Source organism: Felis catus, chromosome D1, assembly GCF_018350175.1.
Source record: "Felis catus isolate Fca126 chromosome D1, F.catus_Fca126_mat1.0, whole genome shotgun sequence".
In the NCBI taxonomy this organism is placed as follows: domain Eukaryota; kingdom Metazoa; phylum Chordata; class Mammalia; order Carnivora; family Felidae; genus Felis; species Felis catus.
The window spans coordinates 49389736-49416029 of NC_058377.1; the positions used below are offsets into that span (position 1 = coordinate 49389736).

At 36.1% G+C, this 26294-nt stretch overlaps 1 protein-coding gene across 1 annotated transcript in view; it reads right to left on the reverse strand.

The window, feature by feature from the left end:
* The window catches only part of ANKRD42 (ankyrin repeat domain 42), a 74555-nt gene that overhangs the window by 37764 nt on the left and 10497 nt on the right, over positions 1–26294 (reverse strand). The window contains exons 4-8 of the mRNA XM_023239398.2: positions 19328–19435; positions 15677–15796; positions 14207–14342; positions 4669–4869; positions 727–852 (exon numbers count right to left, since the gene is read on the reverse strand). Of these exons, the coding sequence (XP_023095166.2) occupies positions 727–852; positions 4669–4869; positions 14207–14342; positions 15677–15796; positions 19328–19435 (691 nt within the window). The remainder of the gene's footprint in view (positions 1–726; positions 853–4668; positions 4870–14206; positions 14343–15676; positions 15797–19327; positions 19436–26294) is intronic.

A 26294-nucleotide genomic window follows, 5' to 3' on the forward strand; every position in this document is an offset into this window, starting at 1 on the left:
CACTTTTACAAGAATTACCTGCCATTAGATTCTGAAGGAACTTATAAATCACAAATGAGGTGGAATGGAAATTTCAGATGGGGTAAAGATTTGGTTTTTGATTTTATAAATACAAGGAAGATTGGCAAGAATAAATCCTAGAGTACATACTCCCAATAAGGACTGACAATTTGACAGTCTGATTAAAAAACCAAAAAGCTAGTTAACATGTTAGAATTTCACATAGAAGGAAGGAGAGAATGCAGAGAAAAGTGGTAGACATCTTGAAGATATGTTCAAATCAAACATTCATTGATATTTCTATGGAAGTAAAAACATTTTTTCAGAGTCTAAGAAAGAAGAAAAATTTGCTACACCTTTTTCTCAAGTTCTGGTATACCTTTTTCATGCCTTAGCATGAATTAATAGACCATTTTTTAATCCAAAGAAAATGTCAGTCCTAAGAAATTTCTCTAGCAGTCAATTTCATATCTAAACATGTCAGTATCACAAGAGAATTTCTATTGGAATTACCCTAAATGTGACAATTTCTGACATCATGAAAGGAATATCACACTTCAATTGAAAATTAAGCTCTCTGTGTACCATATAAGGAAGACTTAAATGTCCTAGGGTATCAGGAAAAGTTTTACATTTTCACATGTTTCTGAAGTATAATTATTTTAAAAGGTAAATAATTCAAAGCTAATTATGTCAGAACTGAAAACAAAACCAGGAATAACTCACCTTTATGCATAGGAGTTGATCCATTATTATCACGTTCATTAATATTGATTACTCCATCTTCTATTAATTTCTTAAGCATTTCCAAATCACCCTTAAAGGCAGCCATATGACCTGGAAATGCTAAGGCTATGAATAGAAATTCAGTATCTCAGTAAACACATGAGTTCATTCTATTTTTCTTGACTCAAGCAGTCACACATTTCAGATTTCAATATTAACTCAATTATGATAATGTTATATTGGAATTAGTTTGATTGATGCAATAACAAGTAATAAAAAGGACAATCATAAAGTAAGATTATTATTAATTGTGTAGCCCTTCCACCCCTCAGGACCTCAAACATGCCAAGTAATATTGTACCAGAACTATGCTTAGCTATATTCCATTCTTCCCTCGGGCCACCACAAAACACACGATGGTCATTTTCAACCCTTCACATAAAGACATTTTTGGTCTAAAGTCCTACATTTGCACAGAACACTCACTCTCTGTTTGCAAGTGAAGAAAGCAAAATAAAGTGGAAGCAGATAAAGTATACATAAGTATGTATACAAACACATACACATATACACATGCCTGTGTAAAAGGGGCTGACCTAGCTCCTAACTACACATTAAATACCTGATAAGATGTTTTTACTGATAACAACTCCAAGATCAGGACCTGAGCCAAAATCAAGAGTTGGATGCTTAACGAACTATGTCACCCAGGTGTCCCTATTCTCATTTTTAAATCTGAAAAGGAAACAGAATAGCCAAAGAATATTAAAAAAAAAAATGTTTAATGTTTATTTACTTTGGAGACAGAGAGATAGAATATGAGCCATAGAGGGGCAGAGAGAGAGGGAGACACAGAATCCAAAGCAGGCTCCAGAATCTGAGCTGTCAGCACAGAGCCCAACGTGGGGTTTGAACTCACAAACAGATCATGACCTGAGCTGAAGTCATATGCTTAACTGACTGAGCCACCCAGGCGCCCCAACCAAAGAATATTTTTAAAAGAAAAAATTAGAGACTTACACTACCTGACTCTAAATCTTACTATATAAAGCTAGAGTAATCAAGCTGTAGTATTGCCAGATATATCAAATATGGTACATCTATACAATAGAATACTATTGAGCAATAAAAAAGAATGAACTATTAATATACATTAGAGGAATCATTCTCAAAATGGTTCCATTAGAAAATTCAAACTAATCTATAATGACATAAAGCAAATAAAAGGTTGTATGGGGCCTACATCCATACAGTTGAATACTGTTGAACAATAAAAAGGAATGAACTATTAATATACATAACAGGGATGAATCTTAAAATGGTTCTACTAGAAAATTCAAACTTAGGGCACGTGGGTCGCTCAGTACGTTAAACATCTGACTTTGGCTCAGGTCATGATCTCACAGTTCATGAGTTCGAGTCTGGCGTCAGGCCGTCTGTTCTCAGCACAAAGCCTGCTTTGAATCCTCTGTCCCCTTCTCTCTCTCTCTCCCTCCCCTAGCTTGCATTCTCTCTCTCTCTCAAAAATAAAACATTAAAAAAAAAAAAAAGAAAATTCAAACTAATTTATACTGACAGAAAGCAACTAAGTGGGCCAGGGTGAAAAGAGAGGTGAAATATAAAGGGGTATTATAAAAAAAACCTTCAGAGGTGGTGGAAATGTTTTCTATCTTGATTGTGATGGTTTCATGAGTGTATACATCCAAACTCACCTAACAGCACACTAAATGAGTACAGTTTATTACATGTAAATCATACTTAAATAAAATTCATTTAAAAAAAAAAGGAGGGGGCGCTTGGGTGGCTCAGTCGGTTGAGAGTTCAACTTTGGCTCAGGTCATGATCTCACGGTTTGTGAGTTCAAGCCCCACGTCGGGCTCTGTGCTGACAGCTCGGGGCCTGGAGCCTGCCTCAGATTGTGTGTCTCCCTCTCTCTCTGCTCCTGCCCTGCTCACACTCTGTCTCTCTCTCAAAAATAAATAAATATTAAAAAAAATTGTTTTAATAAAAAAAGGATATCCCCTTAAAAATAAATAAATAAATAATAAATTAAATAAGTAAATAAATAAATAAAGGATATCCTCATCAAAGTGAAAAAACAAGCCACAGTGTGAGAGAAAATATCTATATCTGATAAAATTAATAAAGGATTAGAATCTAGACTATATAAAGAACTCAAATTATTTAGAAAAGGGCAAAGAATACAGTTTTTAAAAAGGGAGAAAAGTATAGGCAGGCAATTCATAGAAGAAAAAAACTAGAAGAACCAATAACTTACAGAAGGATGTTCAACCTCATTCGCAATCAAGAAAATGCAAATCAAAATACAAATTAAACCTTTTCATATCCAATCAGCTGGCAAACATTTTAAAGTCTGACAATATCAAATATCATTTCTCTAAATTCCCATCAAACGTTGCTGATTAGAGTGCAAATTTCTACAAGCACCTGATGAAGAATGTAGCAATGCCTGTTTATACTGACGAAGGGCATATCCCACCAAGCAAACCCTAAAGTAGAATATCACACCTATTTACCCAAACAGGGCTCTTAACTCTCAGTCTTCAGAGAAGACAGGCAGTTCCACCAGCAGCCTCATCCAACAATCCCAATGTGCCATAAAAATATTTTCTATGTGGGCTCTGTGTTAAAAAGGTAGTAAAGCACTTCTCCACAGAATCTCTTGTATGTGTATATAAGAAGACACATACAAGAACATTCCCAACCACATTACTATAATAGTGAAAAACAATCTAAATGTCAAATTGGAAAATGGATAAATAATGGTTTTCATAAAATACAATACTATACAAACACTTAAAAAGAATAGGTATATCTATCAGCTTAATAAAAACCCCAAAACATAGTATTTTCTGGAAAAAAGCAAGGAATAGAAGAATGAATACTGTTTTATGTCATTTCCTTAAGATTTTAAGAGAAGTTTCAAAGACTACTAGTCATCCACTAAAATCCCCTTCCTTCAATATTAAGGGAGTTGTAGCTGAGTAAGTCTTCTCAGCTAAATACTGAATTCTCCAGGTTTCCTCACAGCTAGTATGCCCACGTGGCTAAACTTTTGCCAATGGAATTGTTAGCAAAAGTGATGGATACAAATTAGACCTTTAAAATCTCTGGTCCTAACCTTACAGTCTTGCTCCTCCCCACCTCCTACTGAATTAGCTACAACCAGAGAGAGCTAGTTGGAAAGAAAGCCAGTTCTTGAATGACTGCACAGCATAGATTCACTCTCCAATCTGGGCTGTCATATAAATCCTTAAGCTGCTGAATTTTATGATTTCTTTGTTAGAACAGGTTAAGTCTCTTACTCCAAAAACACAGAGTAGTGCATATTTTTGTAAGTACATATACATTAAATATAAAACATGTAGGGACACTGGGTGGCTTAGTCAGTTAAGCATACGACTCTTGGTTTCAGCTCAGGTCATGATATTGTGGTTTTATGAGTTCAAGCCCTGTGTCAGACTCTGCACTGGCAGCATGGAGTCCGCTTGGGATTCTATCTGTCTGTCTGTCTCTCTCCCTCTCTCTCTGCCCCTCCCCAATTTGTGCTCTCTCTCAAAATAAATAAACTTAGTTAAAAAAATTAAAATTAAAACCTGTAGAATGGAATTCTAAATTGAAAACAATATTTACCTCTGAGAAGGAAGAAAAAGAATGATATGAAGGAGACAGAACCAAGAAACTTTAACTATATGTATAACATTTTATCCTTAAATTAGTGGCATAAAGAATGTTCATCACATTAATCTCTACATATTTCTGCCTAAAATATTTTATAATACCAAAGACAAACTCAAACTGAAAGAATGGGTAGACAATTATAAGTAACATATTTAAATACAACATTTTCCTTATAACTTATTTTCTTTTTCCACTTACTCTACTTATTAAATGCTACCACACTCCAGGTTTATTACTTACTTTCCTGATCTTTTGAATCACTTTGTTCATACTCAGCCCCTTGGATAAACTGCAAAATGTTCTGTTTAAAGAACCTCTGGGCCAAATCCAGTACATTTTCTCCATTATCATTGAAGGCTTTTAGAGCCTGTGTGGTGCTGTTCATTCTACTGAGTAGGAATTTAAAACAGTGAAGGTGGCCTTCCATGGCTGCTAAGTGAACTGTAGGTGAGAGAGAAAAAGAATTTAATTTTTAAATTGACAATAAGATAACTTGAAGAAACAAAGAACAATATTGGCTCTAATCCTCACCAGGAGATGACTGTCCCTTCCCCATGTAACAGGGACATACTGTAAGCAATGGTAACACCTTCTCTGCAAGCCCACAAGTCCTTACTCAGCCTTCTAGTCGTGCTAAAGCAACTAAGTGGAGTTACACTTACTGTCAGAGTGCAGAGGCCAGATGAGAGATACCAAAGAGCAAGCCCCAGAACATTTTCTTGAAAAGAGAAATCCCAATTATGCAGCTTATAATTACATGAGAAAATACTTGCTAGGTAAGACAGATGATAGATATATTTATTTTAATGTTTTGGAAAAAACGGAAGAAATAAACCAAAATAGTCACTATGGGGGCACCTGGTGGCTCAGTCTGTTGAGCGTGTGACTTTGACTCAGGTCATGATCTCACGGTTTATGATTGCTGCTATCAGTGCACAGTCCACTTTGGATCCTCTGTCCCCCTCTTCTTGCCCCTCCCCTGCTTGCACACTCAAAAATAAACAAACATTAAAAAAAAATAGTCACTATGAAAAAACGAATGTTATTTTTATCACTATGTATTTTGTCACTTTTCCATAGACATTTACTCTTTTTATTAAAAACAGGAAGACTGGATCAAAACTGCAGACAAAGCGCACATACTGCCTCACTATTTCTACTCTAAATCCTTGAAAACAATAGAAAAGAGACTTTCTGAAGCCAAAAAGATCTAGAAAAACAAACAAGAACTCCAAGAACAGACAAAAAAATGTTAAGGAATCCCTGAAAGAAAATATACTGAAGCAGGCTAAAGGGGAGCCACAACCCAAAATCCACAAAAAAATAAGAATGGTTCTGGGGGACTACAAGCTTAGGGCAGTGACTACGAAGAACAAGAGCGCCTTTACATCTCTGGAGAAGGGAGTATTTGGGCAGCAGCCCAATCGATACGCAAATCTAACCACTGGAGAAGTAAGGCAGCACCGAAATGACCAGTGTAATGCAGGAGAAACAAGATGTAACAACACCCAAAAGAGAAGTTGCTGGCACATGCCATCTACACTTTCTCAGCTGACCTTCCAGGAAAAAAACCAAAAAACTCCCCCTAAAATTTGAGAATCCTCTAACAGCTTACTCATCATATATACACATAACATGTCTTACAGGCATTTCTAACTTAACACATCAAAAACTCAACTCCTCATCCCTCTTGCACACATTTTCCTTACATAGTTTTCCCCGTCTCACTTAATAGGAACTATCTCTTTTCCATGTAATTCATGCCCAAGACCCCGGAGCCATCCTTGACTCCTCTTTCTGTCACTCTCTATGTCTAATCAATCAGCAAATCTTATTGGCTCTATCTTTACAAAATACACAGACCCCAGTTACTTCTCACAATCTTTGCTGCCTCTACACTGCTCCAACCAAAGAGCAGCATTAAATTATTATATCAGTCTCACAAGTGGTCTATTTCTCCCCTTGCCATCCCCACACCCACAATGCAATCTATTATAAACAAAATAGCCAAAATGATGCTCTTAAATGTATTCAGATCATGTCACTGCAGTGCTCAAAATTCTTCAATGGCTCCTGTTACCTCTCTGACCTCATCATCTATTACTCACTCTCTGATATCTGTTCCAACCACAATGACTCACTACTTGCTGTTACTACTTGCTGTTACTCAAATACACTAGGAACACTCCTGCCTCAGGAGCTTTATATTTGCTATCACCTCTTCCTATAATATTCTTTCCCCACGGTAGTCATAAGACCTGCTACCTCAACTCTGCCAGGTGTTTATCCAATTATCACCCCCTCAGTGAAGGCTTCCCTGACCACGCTTTTTTAAACTTCATCCTCTTTACTCTCTTCTCTGATTATCCATACACAAATCCCTACTTAATATAATTTATATTCTTTTGATTATTGCCTGTCTCCCTCTGACCAGCATCACATGAAGGCAGAGACTTTTGCCTGTTTTGTTTGCTGTGATATCCCCAACACACAAGAGGGACTGACACATAGTAGATGCTCAGGAAATAAATGTTGGATTAATAATTTAAGACAGTGAGGAGCCTGGGTGGCTCAGTCAATTAAGCATCTGACTTTGGCTCAGGTCATGATCTTGCGGTCCATGAGTTGGAGCCCTGCACTGGGCTCTGTGCTGACAGCGCAGACCCCAGAGCCTGCTTCATATTCTGTGTCTCCCTCTGTCTCTGCCCCTCCCCTCCCCAAAATAAATAAACATTTTAAAAACTTAAAACAAAAACAAATAACAATTTAAGATAGAGATTTGAACACAAGCAGTGTATACTAAAGCCACATTCCTAATCTCTATATTATACTATTAAAAAATATACTATATATAGTCATAAATGTTTTTATATGCTTAAAGAAATAAAAGTTGGAATTTTTTAATGAGCAGGCAAAAAGACTTTAACAAATGATCAGGCACATTTAATAAAGAACCAACTAAAAATGAAATTACCCCCTACCTTGTATTACAGAAAAGTCAGTTCCAGGTGGGCTGGTGATCTACATGTGCAAGTGAAATAATAAAATTTCTAGAATATAAAAGAATGTTTTCATGACCAAAGCGTAGGGAAAGACTTTTTTTAACAAGATTCAGAAAGGAATAACCATAAAGGAAGAGCTTATTAAACTTGACTACATTAGAGTGAAAACTTCTATTCATCAAAAGATATCTTAAAAGAATGAAAAGGCAAGACAGAATGGAAAAGATATTTAAATAAAAGATATTTGCAACACATAACAGAGAGCTTGTGTCTATTATATAGAGAACCCATACAGTTAATTTTTAAACACAGAGAAAACTCAAAAAAAAAAAATAGTCAAAACATTTGAACTGGTACTGCACAAAAGAAAATAATGAGGGGTGCCTGGCTGATTCAGTCAGAAAAGCATGCAGCTCTTGATCTCGGGGTTGTGAGTTCAAGCCCAAGGTTGGGTGTAGAGATTACTTAAAATAAATGTATTTTTAAAATTAAAAAAGGACAGCAAACATTAAAAAAAAAACAACCAAATGGCCATTGAACATATGAAATGATGTTCTGTAATACCAATCAATAATTATTTTAAATGTAAATAAACTATTAAATACTCCAATCAAAAGATACAGTGTGACTATATGAATTAAAAAAAATAAGACCCATCCAGACACCTGGGTGGCTCAATTAAATGTCCTGACTCTTGATTTCAGCTCAGGTCATGATCTCATGGTTTCCTGAGATTGAGCCCCACGTCCGGGCTGTCAGCACAGAGCCTGCTTGGAATTGTGTCTCTCTCCTCTTTCTCTGTCCCTCCCCCCACTCTCACTCTCTCTCAAAATAAATAAACTTAAAAAAAAAAAAGAAAAGAAAGAACAATCCATCTATATGATGCCTACAAGAAACTCATTTCAGACCTAAAGACACATGCAGACTGAAAGGAAGGGATGAAAAAAGATATTTCACAAACAAATGGAAGCAGAAGAAAGAAAAGCTGAAGTAAAAATCCTTATATCAGACAAAATGATTTTAAAACAAAGACTGTAACAACAAACAAATAAGGACATTACATAATGATAAGATCTGTGCAAAAAGAGAATTTAACAACTGTAAATAACTATGCATCCAACACTGGAGCACCTAAATACATAAAGCAAATATGAACAGACATAAAGGGAGAAAATGATAGTAATACAATAATAGTAAGGGCCTTTAAAACTCCACTTACATCAATGGATAGATTATCCAGGATGAAAATCACTAAGGAAATAGTGGCTTTGAATAACAGATTAGACCATATGGATTTAACAGATACATACAGAATATTCCACCCCAAAACAGAAAAATACTCATTCATTTCAAGTGCATATGGAATATTCTCTGGGACAGATCATGTCAGGCCACAAAACAAATCTCAATAAATTTAAGAAGACTGAAATCATATCAAGCATTTTTTCCAATTACAATAATATAAAACTAGAAATCAAGCACAAGAGAAAAAAAAACAGAAAAAAACACAACATGTGGAGGCTAAACAACCTACGACTCACCAACCAACAGGTCAATGAAGAAATCAAAGAGGAAATCAAAGTATACATGAAGGCAAAAGAGAATGGAAGCATATTGATCAAAAATCTTTGGGATGCAGCAAAAGCAGTTCTAAGAGGTAAGTTTATAGTGATACAGGCCTACCTCAAAAAACAAGAAAAATCTCAAATAAACAATCTAACCTTACACCTAAAGGAACTAGAAAAAGAAAAAAAGAATACCAAAGATTGCAGAAGGAAGGAAATAATACAGACCAAAGAGGAAATGAATGAAACAGAGAGTAAACAATAACAAAAACAACAATAACAGTAAAAGAAAAGATTAATGAAACCAAGGGCTGGTTCTTTGAATAAACAAAACAAAATTGATAAATCTTTAGCCAGAGTTATCAAGAAAAAAATAGAACTCAAATAAATTAAAATCAGAAATAAAACAGGAGAAATAACAACTGACACCACAGAAATACCAAGAAATATAAGAGACTATGAAAGATCATATACCAACAAACTGGACAACCTAAAAATGAAGGATAAATTCCTAGAAACATAAAATCTTCCAAAACTTAAATAGGAAGAAATTAAAAAACTGAGCACACTGTTTACTAGTTTAAAAAAAAAAAAAAAAGAATTGGTAATTAAAAAAACTCTCAACAGGGGAGCCTGGGTGGCTCAGTTGGTTAAGCATCTGACTTCAATTCAGGTTATGATCTCACAGTTCATGAGTTCGAGACCTGCATTGGGCTCTGTGCTGACAACTCATAGCCTGGAGCCTGTTTTAGATCTTGTGTCTCCCTCTCTCTCTCTGTCCCTCCCCGACTCATGCTCTTTGTCTCTCAAAAATGAATAAACATTTAAAAAAAAAAAAAGCCTCTCAACAAACACATCCAGGATATGAAGGATTTACAAATAAATTCTACAAAACATTTAAGGAAAAGTTAACACCTATTCTTTTCAAAATATTCCAAAAATTCAGAGAGGAAGAAAAACTTCCAAATTTGTTCTTCAAGGCCAGCATTATCCTGATACTAAAACCAGACAAAGATACTACAAAAAAAAAAAAAAAAGATGATGACAATAATGATGATAATGACTACAGGCCCATATCTCTGATAAACATAGATACAAAAATTCTCAACAAAATATTAGAAACTGAATTCAATAATTCACTAAAAAGATCATTCACCACAATAAAATGGGACTTAGTCCAGGGAGCAAAGATGGTTCAATATTCAAAAATCCATCAGTGTGATACAACACATTAACAGGAGGAAGGATAAAAACCATATGGTAATCTCACTAGATCCAGAAAAAGCATTTGACAAAATACAACATCCATTCATGATAAAAATTCTAAACAAAGTGGGTAGAGGGAACATACCTCAACATAGTAAAAGCCATATAGACAAACCTACAGCTAACACCATACTCAATGTTGAAAACCTGACAGCTTTTCCTCTAGATCAGGAATAAAACAAGGATGTCCACTCTCACCACTTGAATTCAACATAGTACTGGAAGTCCTAGCCACAGCAATTAGACAAGAAAAATAAAAGGCATCTAAATCAGTAAGGAAAAAGTTAAATTATCACTATTTGCAAATGACATGACACTATGCATAAAAAAACCCTAAAGATTCCACCAAAAAACTACTATAAGTAATAAATGAAGTCAGTAAAGTCACAGGTCACAAAATTAATATACAGATATCAGTTGTGTTTCTATATACCAATAATGAAGCAGCACAAAGAGAAATTAAGAGATCAACTCCAGGGGTGCCTGGGTGGCTCATTTGGTTAAGTGGCCAACTTCAGCTCAGGTCATGATCTCATAGTTCGTGAGTTCAAGCCCCGCATCAAGCTCTGTGCTGACAACTCAGAGACTGGAGCCTGCTTCAGATTTGGTGCCTCCCTCTCTAACCTCCCCCACTCTGTCTCTCATTTTCTCAAAAATAAACATTAAAAAAAATTTTTTTTAATTTCCATCTAAAATTGTACCAAAAAGAATACCTAAGAATAAAGTTAACCAAGGAGGTGAAAGACCTGTACTCTGAAAACCATACATTAAAGAAATTGAAGATGACACATATGAAAACAGACACCAGGCTCACAGACTGGAAGAATTAATATTAATAAAATGTCCATACTACCCAAAATAATCTACAGACTTAACACAATCCCTATCAAAATACCCAAGAGTATTTTTCACAAAACTATAACAAATAATCCTAAAATTTGAATGGAACCATAAAAGACTCTAAAGAGCTGAAATAATCTGGGAAAACAAGGACAAAGCTACAGATATCACAATCTCAGATTTCAAGAATAACTACAAAGTTACAGCAATAAAAACAGTATGGTACTAGCACAAAAACAGACACATATATCAGTGAAATAGAATAGAGAGTCCTGAAATAAATCCACAATTACTTGGTCAACTAATTTACAACAAAGAAGAATACACAATGGAAAAAAAGACAATCTCTTCAATAAATGGCACTGAGTAAACTGGACAGCTATATACATAATTATGTAATTAGACCACTTTCTTACCCCATACACAAAAATAGACTCAAAATGGATTAAAGAACTAAATGTGAGACCTGAAATCATAAAATTTCTAAAAGAAAACACAGGCAGTAATCTCTTGGACATGGGCCTTAGCAACATATTTATGGATATATCTTCTCATGCCAAAAAAAAAAAAAAAAAAAAAAAGCAAAAATAAACTACTGGGACTATACTAAAATAAAAAGCTTTTGCACAGCAAAGGAAACCATCAACAAAACAAAAAGTAACCTACTGAATGGGTGAAGATATTTGCAAATTATATCCAACAAAGGGTTAATATCCAAAATATATAAAGAACTTAAAGAACTCAACAATAAAAACAGAAATAATCCAATTCAAAATGGCAGAGGATCTCAATAGACATTTTCCCAAAGAAGACATACAGATGCCCAATAGACACATGAAAAGATGCTCAACATCACTCATCATCAGGGAAATGCAAATCAAAACCACAAGTTTTGGAGAGGATGTGAACAAATGGGAACTCTCATGTACTATTGGTGTAAAGGTAAACTGGTGCAACTACTGTGAAAAATAGTATAGAGTTTCCTCAAAAAATTAAAAATAGAAATACCATAGGTCTAGTAATTCTACTACTTGGTATTTACCCAAAGGAAATGGAAAAAAAAAGTAATTCAAAGGGATATATGCAACCCTATGTTTATGGCAGCCTTATCTATAAGAGCCCAGATATGGAAGCAAGCTAAATGTCCATAGATAGATGAATGGATAAAGAGGGAAGTGGTATATATATACAATGGAGTATTACTCAGCCATAAAAAGAATGAGATATTGTAATTTTCCATAAGGATGGAACTAAAAAGTATTATGCTAAGTGACTGAAGTCAGATACAGAAAGACAAATACCATATGATGTCCCTTATATGTGGAATCTAAAAACCAAACAAACCAACAAAAAAAAAAGGAGAGAGGTAGAGAGAGAGAGAGACATTCATAAATACAAAGAATAAACTGAAGGCTGCCAGAATGAGGAAGGCTTGAAGGGATGGGAGAAACAGGTAAAGGAGATTAAGAGATAGAAACTACCAGTTACAAAATAAATGATGGAGATTAAAAGTACAGCATAAGGAATATAGTCAATAATATTCTAATAATGTTGTATGGTGACGGTGACTACACTCATCATGGTCAACACTGAGTAATATATAGAACTGTCAAATCATTATGTTGTACAACTGACTAATACAGCATGTATGTCAAACATACTTCAATTTAAAATGTGAGAAAAAAAATTTTAAAGAGAGGTATAGACTTCCAGGAAAAAAAAAAATGCTGTTCTACATTTTTAATCAAAAAAATGCAAATTAAAACCACAATAAAGTATTACACCCAAAAGAATGATTAAAACTAAAAAAGGTAATAACGACAAGCATTAATGAGAGAGTAGAGCAACTCAAAGTCTTAAATACCACTCAACAGTGCATGAACTGATAACAATCACCTTGGAAAGTCAAGTCAGACAAAAAGGAATACCAGTGTATTATTTTATCCCATAGAATTCAGAAAGAAAAAAGTACTAATTTTTATGTTGGAAGTGAGATGAGTAACATTGGAGACTCTTTCTTGGTAACCAAAAAGAGGACATGAAAGAGGCTATTTCTTGATCTGGCTAATGGTTACAGAAAACTACTCATTTGTGAAAATTCAATGAGCTGTGCATTGAAATTGGGTACTTCTGTTTATAGTTCAGTTTAAAAATTTATTTAAAAAAAAGAATAAGAGCAAAACAATAATTTCCAGATATATAAAAATTGAGAGTCCATACCAACAGATCTTTTCTATATGAACACTAAAGGATGTACTTTGGAAAGAAGCAAAACAATCCCAGAGAGTAGGGTAAAGGGGTGGAAGAGGAGGCCAAGGTGCGCGTCAAATTATGAGCATACAGCACGCCAAGCTAAGAAATCAGAGCTCCATAGCAATCTAAGAAGTTTTTAAGCCAAAAAGTGATTTGAGTGAAGCTATTCAGATATGAACAAGTTTGCCTTGTTTTGCTACTTAAGATTCTTTTAAGACATAATTCGAGTATAGTTTTTAGTAACCTGCACTCCACTCTGTGACCTATTCCTCTTCTGAATTTCTACAGCACCTCTTAGAGGAAGACAGAGTGTTTAAGGTACAGGTCTCAAATAGCCAGTTAATTGCAGGCTAGCCAACTGCAGTTAGAAAATTAACTCAAATACATGAGTATCCACTATTTATATGATTTTTTTATAAACAGTAGTCTGGGAAGTGAAGCTGTATGAAGTTAAAAAATAATAACCCTAGCGTCAGGCTCTGAGCTGACAGTGTGGAGTCTGTTTGGGATTCTCTCTCTCTTCCTCTCTCTCTGCCCCTTCCCTTCTCTCTCCCCTCACAAATAAATAGATATTAAAAATAATAATAATAACCCTAGACAGTGGATAAACAAAACAGCTGGTGGGAAGAGTAAATCCAAGTTTAATTTTGCCAATTTCTCTTTTGCTGATACGGTTCCAGAAAAAAAAAAAAAAATCTATCATATGACAGGTATATAACATAGGTGTAAGAGTAAAAAATGTTCATGTCAATGTATTTACTACTTTGGTTTTTGAGGGACTGTTAGAATGATGACAAGCTTAAATTTCTTAAACACAATCAATCATTTAAAAGTTGCTTTTGTAAAGAATACCTGGAAGGTTTCCATTGTAGTCCACATCTTCTATGCCGCATCCCCATTTAACTAGAAGCTGCAAACAGCCGAGCCTCCCATGAAAAGCTGCATAGTGCACAGGTTTCCATTCTCTCTTATCAGTCACACTGGGATCCTAGAGGTAACATTCACAAGAACTCAGTTTTTTTTCCATTTTTAGAAGAAACGATAAGTCAAGCAGCTTAATTCTGCAAATGAAAATTGGAGGCTGTTCTTAAAAATATAAGGCAAACAACAAATTTAATAGAAAAATTTACTACTGATTTAAACATATGAGCTAATAAAATACTAATGAAATTTTATAAAATAGTCTTTTAAAAAAACAATAGTTTCATAAAAATAGTTTTTAAAAAGGGACTTAAAAAGAACCTGTGTTCTTGACCAATAAAATGAAAGGGATGTACTCAAATGATCCAATCATATCTTTGAGAGCATAAACAAAGAGTTAATGACAAAATAAAAATGCTTAATAGTCCTTTAACTTTTTCTCAACTCTTACCACAATGTCTTCAATATGGTTAGTTCTTTTAAGTTTTTTTTTTTTTTTTAACAACCACTGGAAATATTAAAGTAAATATTACAATAAAGAAAATTTCTGGGGCACCTGGGTGGCTGTCGGTTAAGCGGCCAACTTCGCCTCAGATCATGAACTTGTGGTTTGGTGGTTTGCGTTGGGCTCTGTGCTGACAGCTCATAGCCTGCAGCCTGCTTCAGATTCTGTGTCGCCCTCTCTCTCTGCCCCTCCCCCGCTTGCATTCTGTCTCTCTCTCTCAAAAATAAACAAACATTAAAAATCACTTTCTAAATTAGTGTATGAAATAAGTTACAAAACAAACAGGCAAGCACACAGAAATTCAGAAAGATTTACAATCACTGGTTAAGATGTATTTGAAAACTTCAGAATCTTCCCAGTTAAACTCTGAACTGACATGAAGAACCCACAGCCTCTGAACTACTTTGCACTGCTAAATTGGAGTTGGTTTCTATTTTTTAAAGTTTCTTTATTTTGAGAGAGAGAAAGTGCACATGCACAGTCGGAGAAGGAGAGAGGGAGGGAGGGAGGGAGGGAAGGAGGGAGAGAGGGCGTAAGGAAGAGAGGGGAAGAGTGAGAGTGACAGAGAGAGAGAATCCCAAGCAGGCTCCATGTTGTCAGCATAGAGTCCAATGCAGGGCTTGACCCCATGACCCTGGGATCATGAGCTGAACCGAAATCAAGAGTCAGAAGCTTAACTGACTGAGCCACCCAGGCGCCCCTAAACTGGGTTTTTTTGAAGCTTTATCTAAATTATTGCTCCCATGTTTAAAGACAGAAAAGTTAAAGAGATATATCAAATTACTTCTCCAAAGTCATATAAGAGATTTTAAAAGTCAGGAAGAGATAACCAGGCTACCAAATGCTACTCTACATATCTGATTATACATTCTCACATATTAACAAGAATCTCTTACCACTCCACTTCGAAGCATTATCTGTAAAGTGAAAGAATGTCCGTGTGTTGCAGCAAGGTGTAAAGGAGTGCATCCACGATCATCTTGAGCTGCCAGATTTGCCCCATTGATTATAAGAGCCTCAAAATAGATATATAAGAGTTTACATAAATATATATATATATATGCTAAATCATAAATGCAGACTCAGATTATTAGGCAAGCAATTTACCAATCTATAGCTAGATTACTATATAAATTCTTACACATGTGCCACAGGCAAAGTATGAGAAATTCTTAGCTAATACTAAGAAAACACTTGAGATCCTTTTTAACCTAAGAGATATTTATAATACCTGATTTCACACTCTGATTTGAGCATGTACATAAAATTTATAAGGCACGTTTTCAGGAACAGAGATTAATAATCACTAAATTAAATACTTTATATTTATAATATAAGATATTTAAAATACCTGATATTATAAGCTATTTATAATACCTGATTTCACACTCTGATTTGAGCATGTACATAAAATTTATAAGGCACGTTTTCAGGAACAGAGATTAATAATCACTAAATTAAATACTTTAATGCTAAGCTAATAAACTAAAAAAGTAAACTTCCACTATTTCAAAAGCAGTATCTTTTATTACCTGAGTTTCAAAATACTGTAAAAGGATTATTTATTAAAGTAACTAGCTCTAGCTCCAAATAAAATTTCTAACTGCATCTGAGGAAATCCCATCATAATTTACAATTGGCCTAGTTTCTGTATATGGGTTATATCATATACATAGCCCATCTCTCTATACAGTATACCAAGGGATTGGTTTAAAAGAATTATTAGTTAATATTTTTTAATATTGTATTTCTTTAATGTTTGTTTATTTTTTAGAGAGAACATGAGTGGGGGAGGGGCAGAGAGAGAGAAAGAGAGACAGAGAGAGAGGGAGACAGAGGATCTGAAGCAGGCTCTGTGCTGACAGCAGACAGCCCAACAAGGGGCTCAAACCCACCAACCTTAAGATCACGACCTGAGCTGAAGTCAGATGCTTAACCAACTGAGCCACCCAGGTGCCCCTAGTTATACTCCTTCAGACTTTGTTTCTTTTTTAACCAGTCTGCATTTACCAGTATCTTAGCAAAAGACTCAGTCATAATTCTTATCAAGTTTTAAGAATAGTCTCCATAGGGGCGCCTGGGTGGCGCAGTCGGTTAAGTGTCCGACTTCAGCCAGGTCACGATCTCGCGCTCCGTGAGTTCGAGCCCCGCGTCAGGCTCTGGGCTGATGGCTCAGAGCCTGGAGCCTGTTTCCGATTCTGTGTCTCCCTCTCTCTCTGCCCCTCCCCCGTTCATGCTCTGTCTCTCTCTGTCCCAAAAATAAATAAACGTTGAAAAAAAAAATTAAAAAAAAAAAATAGTCTCCATAATTAACAAACTAGTCAATAATCATCACAAACCATGATCATCACAAACCATATTCTGAGTGTTTGCTGTGTTTTAAAAATCACTACAAAGAATATGAAGACATGTCAACCTAGGGAATTAGGACATACATAGAGACAAAGATCATCAACTATACAAAGAAGTCCTTGATAAGCAACAACTACACAGTATAGTACCAAAAAAGTACTACAAAATCTCTGAGAATGAAGAGAACAAAGGGAATGGTTTCATCTAATGATTAGAGGAAGGAAAGCAACAAGTAAAGCTTCATTCGACCCTGATGTTCCCTGAAGTTACTACGGTATTTGCTCTTCCATTTCCTACTTCTCAAACTAATACCTCAATGCCTCAACTTCAGATTCCCCTGCAAACCATGTGCCACCCCTAACACTACATGGACATACGGCAATTTTGCCTGATAGTGAGCTCTCAAGTCCAATAGCATTTCCTTAGCTTCATCCTGTAACTGTGATACTCTACCTAACTTCTTATACTTCCTCCTTCATTTGCACAGCCCTAATGAACCCTGACTCTCCTATCTCCCACTTCTTCCTCTGAATTCTTTACTCATTTCTCTACTTCCTACCATCACTGCTAGTAACATTCTTCAAAATTCAATCCTCAATACTCCCTTTTCTTCTCTATACTTTATTACTCCTGAAATCTTTGTCTCCAGCACCCTTTTCAGCTGCCTGGACCTTCTGCACATGAATTACCTACAGGGCCCCTAAACAACATGTGCCAAATTGAACTCAACATTTTTGCTCCCATATCTCCCCTGCCTTTCAGATTTATGTATCTGTAGTGTCATACTTATCTGTCATTCTGTCTTTAAAATTAAATGAATTTAAATTTAATTTTAATTTTTAAAATAAATTTTAAACGAATTTAAATTTTCACTCTATTCTATCAATGCCTGTTTCCTTCAATCATTTTCTTTCTTTCCCAGTGCCACCATAAAATTTCTCCCTCTATGGGTAGTGATGACACCAAAAGTCTCTAACTGGTCTTCTTGCCTCCAAATCATCTCCTCATCCTAAGTAATCCTTGATAAATCTTGTTAGAATAATCTCCTGAAAAACTGCTTTCATTACTTCATTCCTCTATTAATGCTCATGTGCATGTGTACGTATGTATAAGTATGCATGTATTATATGTATGTGTAAGAGTATATATTAGTATGCATATAAAAACTCTGTCTCTTATACAAATCAATCTTTATTATACTTCTAAGATATTTTACATACCTGGCTATGCACACTTAATTCATAATAGTATACAACAACAAAACATCTACAATTCAAACTCATATAATAGTTTATCCCCTGAACACCCTTATTTTTCCAATTCCAGTATTTCACATAGAATTATAGATAGAGGTTAATAGAATAAAATCTAGGTTCCAGTCCTGGCTTTGTCACTTACTTAGGCAAGGTACTTAACTCTCTGAATCTGTTTCTTTATCTATAAAAAGGGGAACACATAAGATTGTTACATTAAATGATGTGATGCATGGAAAACTGTAATTGACACATAAAAAGTGATAATCATTATTTTTATTTGTTCCTGATATAAACTCTACTTACAATGCTTCCTCACTATTTAACTTTCTGAAATCAACCTGTTCTTTTAGACTTAGATGAAGTTTTATTTCCTCCATTTATGATTCCTCTATCCCTTCCAATCATTAGAATCTCAATCATAGACTGTGCTCTGTACTGTTTTATAACTCACTGAGTAAATGCTTACCATTCCCAAATAGAATCTCGGGCTTCTTATACCCAGGAACTGTTTGCTTATACAATTTTGTATTCCTCCAAATTCCAGTTTATTTCAGTACACTGATTATATCTAGTTATTCTAATAAGCTAGATCCTGCATATATTAATGTGTAACTCTGGTAAAAAAAAATACATTAAATAAGAAATTTTAGACGTGGCAAGCTATGAAGGAGATAATCTGGGCATGTCTATGACAGCCCTTAAAACAATCTATCAGATAGCCAATAACTTCAGAGATAAAAGGATCCCAGTCTCACATAATTTGTTTAAGTTGTATTTGGTAGCAAAATATCTGAGTCATAGAATTCAGTAAGTTCTTGTTTAGGACAAAGAACTAAATCTATGGATCAAATTATTAGAATAAAAGCAACAACCCAACCAAACTATGCTAAAGTAATTAAACTTACCAATTTTTAAAAAAGTAACCAAAGTTATTATTACCTGCATACAAGCATCTTGGCCTCTGATTGCAGCTATGTGAGCTGCTGTCCAACCTCTCATGGTTACTTGGGTGATATCAGCTCCATGCCAGAGGAGCCAGTGAAGACACTAAATTAAGAAGATAATCATGTTAACAAGTGGTAAGGCAAAATTGGTTTTTTAAATCTTTAGATCTTTGTTTTTTGTGGGGTTTTTTGGGGGTAAACATTAGGGAATGGTGGGAGCTATGGCAAAGTGAAGATCACATTCCTTGTCCATAAAATGTAGATGCTACTTAATCCCAGCCAGTTGTTGCTGTAAGTGAAATGCTGACCCAAATCTTTTATTTCACCAATACTGTGTAAGCCGAACAGAACACATCTGTGAGTCAATTTCACTCAATGGCTGCCAATTTGCAACCTCTGTCATAGACCTTTAAAGGGGGCCAAAAGCTTCTGTCAGAGCAAACATTGTTATTCTGATGGCACTAAAAAAATTTTATTTTTTTTTTTTTTAACGTTTATTTATTTTTGAGACAGAGATAGAGCATGAACGGGGGAGGGTCAGAGAGAGGGAGATACAGAATCTGAAACAGGCTCCAGGCTCTGAGCTGTCAGCACAGAGCCCAACGTGGGGCTCGAATTCACAGACCGTGAGATCATGACCTAAGCTGAAGTCGGCCGCTTAACCGACTGAGCCACCCAGGTGCCCCAAAAGAAATTTTTTTTAAGTGGCTTTAAAAAATGGTTGAGGCAAGGGTTGGGGCACCTAGATAGCTCAGTAGGTTAACCATCCAACTCTTGATTTCAGCTCAGGTCATGATCTCACGGTTCCTAAGTTCCAGCCCTGCATCAGGCTCTGTGCTGACAGTGTGGAACCTGCTTGGAAATCTCTCTCTCCCTCTCTCTGCCCTTCCCCCAACTGATTCGCTCTGGCTCTCGTTCTCAAACTCAAAAGAAAGAAAGAAAGAAAGAAAGAAAGAAAGAAAGAAAGAAAGAAAGAAAGAAAGAAAGAAAGGAAGGAAGGAAGGAAGGAAGGAAGGAAGGAAGGAAGGAAGGAAGGAAGGAAGGAAGGAAGGAAGGAAAAGAAAAAGAAAAATGGGGCAAGGGTCAAATGCATCCTCATTTAATATTTTAATTAACATAAGTCTCAATAGATTACAATACTAGAGGTCTGAGCCACATACGGTATTACTGTCTTCACATGTTCAAGTTTGGAGATTCTATCTGCAAGAAGTTTCTTTTTAAAGAATTTATTGTCAGGGCACTTGGGTGACTCAGTCGCTTAAACAACCGGCTTCAGCTCAAGTCATGATTTCACAGTTCGTGACTTCAAACCCCACATCGGGCTCTGTGCTGACAGCTGAGAGCCTGGAGCCTGCTTCGGATTCTGTGTCTCCCCTTCTCTCTGCCCCTCCCATGCTCATGCTCTGTTTATGTCTCTCAATAATAAATGTTAAAAAAAATTTTTTTAATTAAAAAAAAAAAAAGAATTTATTGTATGGGGGCACCTGACTGGCTCAGTCGGTAAAGCATGAGATTCTCCATCTTAGAGTCATTAGTTCAAGCACAACACTGGGTTGGAACCCACTTAAAATTTAAAAAAGAAAGAGAGAAAGAAAGAAAAGAAAGAATGAATGAATGAATTGATTGTATCATTGGGATACACCGTCACACCAGTTATAGCTGCATCACTTGTTAAAAGGCTTTTAACATTTAGGTATCATTTGCCTGTCAGAGAGATAAAAGGCCAATAAAATATGATGACAAAAAAAAGGCTCAACTTCACTACTAGTCACAGTAAGTTATCAATTTATCAACAAATATTTAGGGACAGACTACTGTATGCTAACACCATTCAGTTACAGGAGAATAAAATCATTGCAAACATTCATGTATAAGTTTTTTATTTCTCCTAGATAATATGTTTAAGCAGGATTGCTGGAACATAAGTAAAGCATATGTTGAACTTTATAAGAAACTACCAAGCTGTTTTCCAAAGTGGCTATACCATTTTACATTTCTACTAGCAATGTACAAGAGTTCCAGTTGCTCCCTATTCTTGTCAATACTTGGTAGTATCATTTTTGTTTTTGTTTTGCCATTCTAATAGGTATGTAGTGGCATCTGACTGTGGGTTTAATTTGCATTTCCTTAATGGCTAATGATGTTGAACATGTCATGTGCTCAATTGCCATCCAATTGCCATTCAATTGGTACTTTTGAAGTGTCTATTGAAGTCATGCACTCATTTTTTATTTGGGTTGTTTTCTTACTACCAAATTATAAGAGTCTCATATATTCTGGCTACAAGTTCTTAGATATATGATTTGCAAATATTTTCATTTATGTTTTCTCCCAGAAGTCTTACAAGATTAAGTTTTACCTTTGTTTATGATCTATTCTGAGTATATTTTTACATGAGGTGCCAAATATAAGTTGAGATTCATTTTCTCACATATGACTGTTCCATTGTGCCAGCAGCATTTAATGAAAATACCATCTGTTCTCCATTGGATTGCATTTGTATCTTTGCCAAAAATCAACTGACCAATCAATAAGATTTCAGAAATGGCTAAATGAGGAGCTTGGCAAATCCTCCCCAAGAAGCAATGATAAAACCAGATAAAGTTTTCAAAAACAACAATTTAAAGACTCTGGGAATTCATCAGAGGCATATAGCAAAATAAGAAGCATTTACTCAAGAAAATCTTCTGAATCTCAGTAACAAGAAGTGGAATCTGTGGCAGATTAGCCTGAGACTACAACTATCCCTACCCCACAGCTATAGGGTACAGAATTTCTCCCCAGCTGAACAGCTCACTGTCTTGCTGGAGGGACTGAAAATTTCATGCCCAAGCACATAGTCAAAAACAATTCCAAACCCAAGTGGCCAACAATCTGGGAAAGCCAATATTAGAGCTCACCTGAAGTCACAATACTGGGTAAGACAAAAAACAAAAGACCTCCCATAAAACTAATAGAAACACCCAAGAAATTAGAGAGCCAGTGGGCCTTGCTAAGATTCCACTTACCCTTGTAATCTAAAAGGCCATCTACATATACAAAGCTGCTTATTCTCAGGAAAGATTGAAGAGGGCCCAAGTTGGCTATATATCCCTGGCTAAACACATTATTTTAAAAAATTTAAATTAAAAAAAAAAAAAAAGCAAAGTCAAGCTGACTTATAATAAACTGCTTGGACTTGGACAACATTCCCCAAGCCACACACAGACTCATCAGCGAAAGACAGAAACCTTACGGGCTCAAGGTACCTAAGCACAACCTCTGATCAGTCACTGATGCAATAGTAACCCCTAGGAAGCCAGGCTTAAAGATAATAAGAATTTTCTTTAAAAAAAAAAAAAAATTATAAAAAAAAAAAGTTTAGGGGCCTGGGTGGCTCAGTCAGTTAAGCATCTGACTCCAGTTCAGGTCATGATCCCACGGTTTGTAGGTTCAAGCCCCGCATCAGGCGCTGTGTTGACAGCTCAGAACCTGGAGCCTGCTTCCAATTCTGCATCTCCCTCTCTTTCTGCCCCTGCCCCACTCATGTTGTGTCTCTGTTTCTCAAAAATAAAACATTTTTTTAATTTATTTAAAAAATAAAAATTTTTTTTAAAAAATAATAAGAATTATTTTCATGTGTCTGTTGGCCATCTGGATGTCTTCTTTGGAAAAGTGTCTATTCATGTCATCTGCCCATTTCTTCACTGGGTTATTTCTTGGGTGTTGAGTTTGCTTTGGATACTAACTCGTTATCTGATATGTCATTTGCAAATATCTTCTCCCATTCCATTGGTTGCCTTTTAGTTTTGTTGATTGTTTCCCTTGCAGTGCAGAAGCTTTTTATCTTGATGAGGTCCCAATAGTTCATTTTTGCTTTTATTTCCCTTGCCTTCAGAAATGTGTCAAGTAAGAAGTTGCTGCAGCTGAAATCAAAGAGGTTGTTGCATTTTCCCCCCTTGGGTTTTTTTTTTTTTTTTTTTATGTTTATTTATGTTTCAGAGACAGAGTGCGAGCAGGGGAGGGACAGAGAGAGAGATACAGAATCCAAAGCAAGCTCCAGGCTCTGAGCTGTCAGCACAGAGCCCAATGCAGGAATCGAACCCACAAACCATAAGATCATGACCTGAGCTGAAGTCGGTGCTAAACCAACTGAGCCACCCAGACGCCCCTCCTCTCTTGGGTTTTGATGGTTTCCTGTCTCACATTTAGGTCTTTCACCCATTTTGAGTTTATCTTGTGTATGGTAATAAGAAAGTGGTCCAGTTTCATTCTTCGGCATGTTGCTGTCCAGTCCTCCCAGCACCATTTGGTAAAGAGACTGTCTTTTTTCCATTAGATATTATTCTTTCCTGCTTTGCCAAAGATTAGTGGGCCATACATTTGTGGGTCCAATTCTACATTCTCTATTTTTTTAATTTTTTTTCATGTTTATTTATTTTTGAGAGAGACAAACAGAGCATGAGAGGGGCAGAGAGAGAGGGAGACACAGAAGCAGAAGCAGGCTCCAGGCTCAGCTATCAGCACACAGCACAATGCAGGACTCAAACTCATGATCTATGAGATCATGACCTGAGCTGAAATCCGACACTTAACTGACTGAGCCACCCAGGTTGCATCCTCTAGTCTCTTCCAATGGTCTATGTGTCTGCTTTGTGTCAAAACCATACTATCTTGATGATTACAGCTTTGTAGTAGAGGCTAAAGTCCAGGATTGTGATGACTCCCGCTTTGGTTTTCTTTTTCAACATTACTTTGGTTATTCAGGGTCTTTTGTGGTTCCATACAAACATTAGGATTGTGTGTTCTAGCTCTAAGAATAAAGCTGGTGCAATTTTGATTGGGATTGCATTGAATACATAGATTGGTTTCAGTTGTATTGACATTTTAACAATATTTGTTTTTCCAATCCATAAGCATGGAATGGTTTTCCATTTCTTTGCGTCTTCTTCAATTTCCTTCATAAGTTTTCTATAGTTTTCAGCATACAGATCTTTTATATCTTTGGTTAGGTTTATTCCTAGATATTTTATGAAAAGATGCTCAGTATCACTCATCATCAGGGAAATACAAATCAAAACCACATTGAGATACCACCTCACACCAGTAAGAGTGACTAAAATTAACAACTCAGGAAACAACAGATGTTGGCAAGGATGTGGAGAAACAGGAACCATCTTGCACTGTTGGTGGGAATGCAAACTGGCGCAGCCACTCTGGGAAACAGTGTGGAGATTCCTCAAAAAATTAAAAATAGAATTACCCTACAATCCAGCAATAGCACTACTAGGAATTTATCCAAAGGATACAGGAGTGCTGATTCATATGGGCACATGTACCCAATGTTTATAGCAGCGATTTCAACAATAGCCAAATTATGGAAAGAGCCCAAATGTCCATCAACTGATGAATGGATAAAGAAGATGTGGTTTATATACACAATGGAATACTACTTGGCAATGAGAAAGAATGAAATCTTGCCATTTGCAGCAACATGGATGGAACTGGAAGGTATTATGCTAAGTGTAATAGAGAAAGACAGATATCATATGTTTTCACTCAAATGTGGAATTTGAGAAACTTAACAGAATACCATGGGGGAAGGAAAGGGGAATAAATAGTTTCAAACAAGAGGGAGGTAAACCTTAAAAGATTGTTAAATACAGAAAACAAACTGAGGGCTGATGGGGAGACTGGGGAGAGGGGAAAATGGGTGATGGGCATTGAGGAGGGCACTTGTTGGGATGAGCATTGAGTATTGTATGTAAACAATGAATCATGGGAATCTACCCCAAAGCCAAGAGCACACTGTACACACTGTATGTTAGCTAACTTGACAATAAATTACATTTAAACAAATTTTTTTTTAATTTAAAAAAAAATAAGCATTTTTAAAAACAAAAACAAAAAACTAAGCAGCGACTGCACACTGTGGGGAACAGATTCCATACACTTAGTCCAGGTAAGTCAACAAGCAAACACATAGCAACAAGCACACCTGAATAAGATCAGAATTCAAAGCTGCTACAATATATAATCTAAAACGTGCAGTTTTCTGGGGGCGCCTAGGTGGCTCAGTCAGTTGAGCATCCAACTCTTGATTTCGGCTCAGGTCCTGATCCCAGGGTTGTGGGATCATGCCCTACATTAGGCTCCAGGCCTAGCGTGGAATCTGCTCGAGATAGTCTCTCTCACCCTCTGCCCCACTCGAACTCTCTCTACCTCTCTCAAAAAAAAAAAAAAAAAAAAGCGCTGTTTTCAAAATGTCTAGGCAAACAAAAAAAAAAAATTATGAGATGTATACAATGATCAACAGAAACAATATCTGAGAGGGCCCAGGGTTGGACTTAATATGACTTAATATGGCAGTTATTATAAACAGTTTGGGATAACTAAAAGGAATTTTTTTTAAAGAATTTATATTTAGGGGCACCTAGTGGCCCAGTCAGTTAAGCATCCGACTCTTGGTTTCATCTCAGGCCATGATCTCGAGGTTTTGTGACTTCAAACCCCATGTCAGGCTCTGTACTGGCAGAGCCTGCTTGAGATTCTCTGCCTCCCTGTCTCTGCCCCTCCCCCACTCACACAGTCTCTGTTTCTCTCAAAATAAATAAACTTTAAAAAATAAATAAAAATGAGGGGTGCCTGGGTGGCGCAGTCAGTTAAGCGTCCGACTTCAGCCAGGTCACGATCTCGTGGTACGTGAGTTCAAGCCCCGCGTCAGGCTCTGGGCTGATGGCTCGGAGACTGGGGCCTGTTTCCGATTCTGTGTCTCCCTCTCTCTCTGCCCCTCCCCCGTTCATGCTCTGTCTCTCTCTGTCCCAAAAATAAATAAACATTGAAAAAAAAAATTTTTTTTAAATAAATAAAAATGAAAGAATTTATATTTAAAGAATTAAAGGAGGGGCACCTGAGTGGCTCACCTGGTTAAGCATCTGACTCTTGATTTTAGCTCATGATATCACAATTCATAAGCTCAAGCC